Source organism: Andrographis paniculata, unplaced genomic scaffold, assembly GCF_009805555.1.
Source record: "Andrographis paniculata isolate CXL003 unplaced genomic scaffold, ASM980555v1 Contig55END, whole genome shotgun sequence".
Classification (NCBI taxonomy): Eukaryota; Viridiplantae; Streptophyta; class Magnoliopsida; order Lamiales; family Acanthaceae; genus Andrographis; species Andrographis paniculata.
The window spans coordinates 1,752,773-1,761,922 of NW_026137590.1; the positions used below are offsets into that span (position 1 = coordinate 1,752,773).

Consider the following 9,150-nt stretch of genomic DNA (forward strand, 5'->3'; position numbering starts at 1 on the left):
GAATTGTACCGAAAAAATTTATGTACAGTAACAATATATAAATTAATATTTTATTTTAGGATATAACAAAAATATCGTATATTATTTTGATAATTTAATATTTGATATAAAAATATATACCGAATTTTCAATATAATATCATATAATATTATACAATATAAAAAATTCCAATAGTGAAAACTATATGCAGTATAAAGTTCAATATAATGTAAGAACAACCCTTATATATATTATGAATTTTTTATTTTATTTTCTTCAAAACGACATCTAAAAATCCGTTGAAAAGATAACACAAACCACCACCCTTACATCCTACGAGAAATAATACTCCATTCGTCCACCTATTAGATTCATATTGTCATTTTTGTTCGTCTCATATCTCATGCCACTTTTATTTTTTTTAAATGATTATACACTTTAATCTCATTTTAAATTTTTATTTTATAATTTTAATTAGACTAATTATTTATCTTAATTTTTGTTGAAAGTGGATTGTATTTGTTTTTGGGTTTTGATTAATGTTGTTTGCAGATGATCCGAACAACAGACGAACAATGATGGACAAACCAATTTGTCTTGAGCCTAATCAAACAAGAAAATGACCCCAATTGATCAATCCAATTATGACCCAAACGAATGGATCGAGAAAGTTCGTTGGTCCCCCAATCCATGTGTGAGAAATAACAAATATTTATTGTAACAAACTTTGTTGAGGTAGGGAGAGATAGTAAAAAAATAGATTTTATTCTTGTTGAATTTGTTAGAGTGAATATTCTTATATTTGGATATAGAACTTCTACATAAGAATATAGAGTTGAGAAAAAATAGATTAGGGGAGATATAAAAAGAATTGAGGGTGATTGGTGTGTGGGATAGGTTGAGAACGGAAAATCGTCAAGAAATAGGTAGATAGATTTCTTAAGTGTGTAGCTCAATTGTATTCACACATCTTGTACTTCAATGTTTTCAATAGTAAGTTTTGTCGGGGTTGGAACCCCCCACATGTAGGCTGGTGCAGTCGAACTGGGTTATCATTTTGTTGTGTTTCTAATGTTCTTCGTCATCAGAATGTTCATTCGCAGTTCGATCGTCCAACGAACGACCAATCTGTGATGAGAGATTTTTCTGTGTTGATTTTTTAAGTTTGTTGTTGTTATGCGTATTCTTGGTCTTGAGATATTGCTGTTGTTTGGTTTTGAGCGAATTTAGGGCCAACAATTTTAATTTATAATTATTTATATTATAAGATAATTATTTTCACTAATATCCTATTAATTATTTACTAATTATACTTATTCTAAATTCTCATGTCTACTATAATCCGGACACGCTATATGAGGCAGATAGAATAATAACATCGCGTGTTTTTTGTTTATATATAAATCTTGCATTCTTATCTATCATATGTAAATCAATGTAGCATAATATTAGTATGTAAATTGAATAATGTTAAGAACCTAAACATATTAAACTCTGTGAGTGTAATAATATATATATATATATATGCATTATGTAATATTACAATTTTATATCGATAAACATAAAATACTTTAAAGTATTCATTTTCTCTTTTGCAGAATCTTCTTTCCTATATACCTGCATCATTACAGAGTAATTAACAAAAGTTAGTCGAATATACACATATTTAGAAATATTATACTTTCTTCGTTTTAAGTAATTATGTTTCATTTGTTTTGTTTGATTGGCAGATAATTTAGAGTAAATAATTTTATCTATCTATAAATTTATTATTCTTATTTTAATAAATAATCATTTATTTATCATTAGTTTTTTTTATCTACTCTATTATTTTATTATTAACTCTTCAATAAATTTCTATAATACTCACTATAGCTTTTGTTTATCCTACTTTCATCTTAACATATTATTATTTCTTAATTTACATGCCCGAATATTACGATATAATTATTTCTTAATTTACATGTCCGAATATTACGATATAAATAATCCGAACGGGGGAGTAGTAAACAAGTTATAAGTATAATATGATTGTTATATAATCCCATACAATAAACATAGGTTTATTTACTTTGGATATTTGTATTTGTTTTGTATTTTGATTTCTCGTTTAAATATTAGAGAAATATAATATTTTGTAAGAGGATATAATATATTTTGTGACAAATATATTTTTAATTTCGTATGTGATTCTTATTATTATTTTAGTCATTTAACACAAGTTTGTGTATAATTAAACAATTTTATATCTAATTCATAGTATTGAAATATTGTCATATATGCTGCCATGCATGACATAGCCAGAGCTCACATAAGATAGTATGGTAATAATTTTAATACTAAATATTGTTTTGTATTTGATGTTTAGCACCCAAATTTTGTATATATATATATATATTTAGTGCTAAAAAATGTCAAAAATAATAAGAAATATCTTATATGATACTAAAAATATTTATCTTGTATCGGAAGACTTTATAATAATAAAAGGAAAAATTTGAAAATTCAAATGAATAGAATCATAGTAAATGTAGTATTTCCCCGTTCCACTTTTATCATCTATTATTTCTATTTTTATACGTTCCTCCACCTTATTTGTCTTTTTTTTTTTTAAATATAATTATACACTTCAATCACATTTTAAATTTCATATTTTATAATTTTTTTTAATCTTAATTATACTCCACTATTTAATTATCTCAATTTTAATTTATAATTAGTTTTATTATACAATAAATATTTTTACTAATACACTATTTAATTACTTACTAATTATAATTTATCTAAATTCTTGTATTTACAGTAAATCAGATACAGAAAAATGGGCAGAGAAAGTAATTTAGTTACCTTCCAAGCATCATGAGAGTATCTTGAGGATTGGCTCCGGGGGATCGACTTAAGGTGGATCCATCGACAACGCGAAGGGCATCAACGCCAATCACTTTATAATCGCGGTCGACCACTGAGCCCACGTGGCAACCGCCGTGGTAATGCCATATGGTCACGACAGTGTCGATGCAGAATTGCTCGAAGGAGGAAGCTGATGTCATATGTCTCGTCCGTAGATTATTGGGAGTTGTGAGCATTAGTTCGACAAGGCTTGTGAATGAGGTGTTGGGATATAAAAAACCCGAGATGGGCTTTGATTCCACGACATCTTTTATGATTTTCATGCCCTCGACACACCTCTTTAGGTCTCGAGGATCTTGGAAGTAGTTGAATGTTACTCTTGGATTGTCGTCGGGATTATTGCTTTGAAGCTGAAGATGCCCTGTTGAGAATGGTCCGATTACTTTCTCGAAAATGGCTCCGGCTTGGATGTAGGGATCCTTTAGAAATGACTCGTTTCTTGGATTTTTGAAAGGCCGAAATGTCTACATATTTAGAAAATTAGCAATACTTCAAGTGTTCATCGAACATTCTTTCCATAAGTAATTTAAAATAATTTTTGAATTAAGTAAAACATCAAAGAGAAGGTTTTGAGAATAAATAATACATGTTTGCATCTAGAGATCAAGTTTACTATACCAAAATAGCTTGTATCCATGTTAATAATTATCTAATGAATGTAAATTAAATCTTGAATGTAATATACTATTGGAAAAATGACATAAAATAGCACGAAATTATCTATTGTTTAAATATTACGTCAAACTCTATTATAGTTTAAAAAATCTTGCATTTAACTCAAGATTTCGTAGTTATGAAATTGCTGCGTCTAGAACAGTCACCACTAACTAAAGATAAAATATGTGGGTTAAATGCAGAGTTTTTTAAACAATATGCAATTTTTAAACAACAAGAAAGTTCTTGTAATTTTCACAAACTACGGACGGATTTTATATTATTTTTTCCTATAATATATATATATATATATCGAGAGAGAGAGGATATGTTTATCATAAAGCTGTTAAACAAACAAATAGTTCGCGAGTTCAGCTCGTTTGAACTTGTTAAGAGTTCGTACGTTAAGCTAAACAAGTCGAACACGAATATAAATTTTGGCTCGTTATGTTCATGAACGAGCTCGAGCTTGTTCGCAAACGTTCGATAATATTTATTAAAAATATTAAATTAATATTTTATATTCAATAAGTATATATATATATATATCTTTATAAATAGTACTCCATCCGTCCCACTGCAAGGTTGTCATTTGGTTTTTGCGCAATTGTATTTGACATTAAAAATATCTTTATATTTGAATAATAAGGGTCTGATAAACATATTTTGTCTTTTTTTTTCTTGATTTGGACTACGTCTTGATATAATAATTAATATTCAAAGATCAACATACAAAAAATCAATGACAATCTTGCAGCGGGATGGAGGGAGTATTCTATTTAAATTTATTAATAAAAAACATAATTATTATTAATTGAATTGAATTTTCTTAAAAAATTAAATAAAATTCCTTTTAAAGAATCGAGCCGTGCCGAACACGAATAAAAAATTGCTAAACAAACCGAGTTCAAACAAAAATTTCAGTTCATATATTTCAACGAACGAACACAAGTTAAGCTCGAATCCTTAACAAATCGAACTCAAATATGACAAACTCGACTTAATTCGGCTCGTCTGTAGACTTTATAATAGAGGATCCAGTGGAATTATTGAATTTCATACTAATTAATGCAAGAAAATTGACTAATCCCCAACTATATATCTCTAGACTTCTTCACATAGAGGATCCAGTGGAATTATTGAATGTGTAATACTAATTAATACATGAAAATTGATTAATCCCCAACTATCCAATATTTTAGGCATATCCATAAAGGATACCAAATTTAGGCAGTTTTTATTTTTATTTTTTCAAATATTAAAATAATATAAAATAATATTTTTTTTAAAAAAAATAAAAGAATTCAAATAATAAATTTTGAATTAAACTTAAGAAGTTAAAAACATGAGGGGCGGAAATTGATATGTGTAGAGGTTGAGGATCTAATCTTGAAAAATATTTCATCCGTCGTTAAATTGTGTTTTCATTTGATCAGACACAATTTTTAAGAAAAATAGATAAAAATAAAAACTTTTATTTTATAGGGTAAAGAAAAAGTGATACTTCATCCGTCCGCCTATAAGGGTCACATTTACATTTTGCATCATTGTATTTAACATTAAAAATACCGTTATATTACTCAGTTCGCACTTTCGGGTAGCGACTGCGGGTTTCCACGTTATAAAAAAAAATAAATTCCATTATATTTGTATAATTTTTTATACAAATGTCTTTCTATTAATATTATAAAATACTAATTGAAGTATTTTTGCAATTTTTTCTTAATTTGTACTATATTTTGATATAATAATTAGGAAAAAAATCAATTTTGGTCCCGATATAATCAAAATTAATCAATTTTGGTCCCAATATAAAAAATTCATCAATTTTAGTCACAATATAACCAAAATTTATCAATTTTGGTCCCAATATAAAAAAACTCATCAATTTTGGTCCCAATATAAACAATTTCAATCAATTTTGGTCCAAATATAAACAATTTCAATCAATTTTGGTCTCATTATAAACAATTTTTATCAATTTTGGTCTCATTATAAACATTTTTTTATCAATTTTGGTCCCACCGTTAAAAAACTAACGGAAATTGCTGACGTGAACATGACGGAGGTGACGTGGCAGTTGACCTGGAAAGTACACGGTCATGTTGTTACATGGCCATGTATATTTCAATGTATAATGTGTTGTTACAGGGCCATGTATATTTCAGTGTATAATTATACATGACCATGTTGTTACACGGCCATGAACAATTATACACGGCCGTGTATCTTTCCGTTTCGGTCTAAAATTTTAATTTTTTGTTATATTTTTAGTTTTTTTTTTTTTTTAATTTAGAATAGTTGATATAGTTAAAATGGAAAAAAAAAAATAATCATAATATAATTAAAATATATCAATTTTAGTTCAAATATAAGTATTTATCGAGTATGTTCTTTTGGAAGATTTTGTCTAAAATTCTACTATTTAGCAAAAAAATTTCTCTTACAAACATCCAATTAATGTATTGAAATTTTTGCTAAAAAGTATAATTTTAGACAAAATCTTCCAAAAGAACATACTCGATAAATACTTATATTTGAACTAAAATTGATATATTTTAATTATATTATGATTATTTTTTTTTTCCATTTTAACTATATCAACTATTCTAAATTAAAAAAAAAATTAAAAATATAACAAAAAATTAAAATTTTAGACCGAAACAGAAAGATACACGGCCGTGTATAATTGTACATGAACGTGTAACAACATGGTCATGTATAATTATACACTGAAATATACATGGCCGTGTAACAATATGGCCATGTATAATTGTACATGGTCGTGTAACAACATGGCCATGTATATTTATACACTGAAATATACATGGCCATGTAACAACATGGCCGTATATAATTGTACATAGCCGTGTACTTTCCAAGTCAACTGTCATGTCACCTCCGTCATGTCCACGTCAGCAATTTCCGTTAGTTTTTTAACGGTGGGACCAAAATTGATAAAAATTGTTTATAATGGGACCAAAATTGATTGAAATTGTTTATATTGGGACCAAAATTGATTGAAATTGTGTATATTGTGACCAAAATTGATGAGTTTTTTATATTGAGACCAAAATTGATTAATTTTGGTTATATTGGAACCAAAATTGATTTTTTCCCTAATAATTATTATTCAAAGATCAACACGTAAAAAGAAAACGGAAATTAATTTAAATGACAAAATAAAAGTGACAATAAATTTGAACGACAGAATGAGTAACACAAACATGCATAAATTGAAACAACTAACCAGATTTGCTAATTGTTGTCGAAAATCATGATCAAAATTTTGAACCCAAGCCAGCTCCGAGAATCCACTCACGGTTTCGATGAAGCTTCCGACGGCGGTTATGCCCACCGTCTCAATTAGGGAGACATCAACTGGTTTAGCCGATGGAATCACAATTACATTTCTTGGGTTATCGGACATCCCTCCACCCACCATTTTTTGGTCCAAAACGACGTCAATTCCAAAGCCCTTGAGGTGATCGGCCGGGCCAACTCCGCTCAACATCAACAATTGGGGACTTCCTAGTGCACCCGCCGATAAAATAATCTCATTCTTTGTCCCGCTGTTTAAGTACGCCATGTGCTCCATGCCCGCCGAGTCCTTATAAACCACCCCATATGCCCTCGGCCTTTTTCCTGTATTTCGTCATGTTAGATTTTTTTAGTTGTCGCTCAAGATTATTCGGGCAAGATGTGCTCGAATGCTATTTTTGGATAAGGTTCGGTTCTTTTGGAGTTTATTTCAATTTTGCTATTGTGCAATTCTAGTTGCTTCAAACTACTACTAGAAAAAAGAAAGAGCTAAATTCTGAATGAGCATAGGGTTAGAGTTTGTTCTTTTCGATTTTATTTTTAAATTTTGCGATATTTCAATTTCCCTTAAAAAAATAGATATGATATCGAACAACAAATTATCTATAAAACATTTATTCAATAACTATATATTACTTTAAAAATATCAAAACTCATAAAAAAAAAATCCAAAAGAACAAAAATGTAATGAGTTTGTTCTCCCATAATTTCCTAAAAATATATTGTTACAAAAAAGTTAATATATTACATATATTTATTATTTTTATATTATTTACATAATTTCTTATACCACACATTAATATATATATATATATTTCTTCAAATAATTTTTAAAAAACAAGTATTCAATTTCTTTTTTAAAAATTACTGTCTCCGTCCAGTTTGAAAGTATACATATTTCTATTTTGGGATGTCCAATTACAAAGTAACCATTTCATTAAATACCCAATTTTTTCCACAAATACTCCTAATTTACATCACGTCATTTACTTTTATACCAAAAAAGTAAGGGCAAAAATGTCATTTTACTACTTTTACCTGCCCACTATAATTAAAATACTATTATTCTTTAATCTCCGCGCCAAAAGTAATTGTATATTTTTAGCTTGGACGGAGGTAGTATTTTTTAAGACATCATATTCAACATTTATTTTTAATGTAAAATCTAATAACTAGTTTACTTCGAAAGTATCAAACTTCAAAATACAAAAAAAAAAACACACAATAAGACTATTTAAATGAAATTAGTTTAAATTTTTTTAATATAGAATATCACATCCTCTTATAAAAATAATTTTTTTTTTTTTAAAAAAATATTAAATCCAATCTACAATTCAAATTAAAATACCCGACCACAACAAAAATCAAACAAACAAATCCATAAAAGAACACCAAAAATTCTCGATTTTTGACAATCACCTGGCGACGTATGAAACAATATTTTCTGCACAGTCGAATGAAGATATACAGCAATCTTCGCCGGATCGGCGTACTCCAGAAGATCGGCGGCAGTGTGTCGATGCCCATTCCCATCAAATAAAGATCCGGAGATCTTCGTCCCCAGCAGATGCTCAAACGTGAATCCTCTGTCAGGCAACACGCCCGTGTTGAGCAACCCATCCCGCACGGCCGCCTGCCAAGGCGTCACACGTGGCCGGAAAGCCACTTTCGCCTCCGCCCACTCGTACGACTCCTTAACCAGCCGCGGGTCCCACCCGGCGCGCCGCACGTACTCGGCGCCGGCGCGTGTCACAAAGCCGCCGTTGACGGCGGAGCCGCCGCCCAGAACGCGGGCGCGGTGGTTGAAGACGCCGTCGGTAGAGATGAACATTTGCATCGGAGAGTTTGGGGATGTGTCCATTAGCAGTAAGGGAAAACCCGATTTGTTGGTAATGTTGGGATTGTTGTACGGCAGGCCGCCCCGCTCGAGGAGGAGGACGTCGCCGGCGGCGGCGAGCGTGGCGGCGAGTGCGCAGCCGGCGGTTCCGCCGCCGATGACTATGTAGTCGTGACTGGTTGCCGGAGGTGCTGACGTAGCTTCTTTGGTAAAAGTATATGGAGCTGATTATCGATTAAACGATAAATGTCAGTGTAAATTCAAATTGATGAACAATTTTGGACTAAATTGTAAAATTGTAAATATATATATATATATGTGTGTGTGTGCATATCGTTTTAGAGTGAGATAAAGATACCTTTCTCAGCAAAACAGAAACCATTAATGACGAAGATGATGCCTACAGAAGCAGCTAAAGCTGCAATGAGAAATCGACTTCCAAAATCCAT

The 9,150-nt window shown here is 30.1% G+C and overlaps 1 protein-coding gene across 1 annotated transcript; it reads right to left on the reverse strand.

Annotated features, from left to right (window-relative positions):
• Positions 1-1,531: 1,531 nt before the first annotated feature.
• Positions 1,532-9,150, reverse strand: LOC127256055 (protein HOTHEAD-like). The gene is made up of 6 exons (XM_051281887.1): positions 9,060-9,150; positions 8,284-8,925; positions 6,794-7,188; positions 3,110-3,353; positions 2,827-3,019; positions 1,532-1,596 (listed from the first exon to the last, which is right to left on the reverse strand). The coding sequence occupies exons 1-6, from the start codon at positions 9,148-9,150 to the stop codon at positions 1,560-1,562; spliced, it is 1,602 nt and encodes a 533-aa protein (XP_051137844.1). The 3' UTR covers positions 1,532-1,559.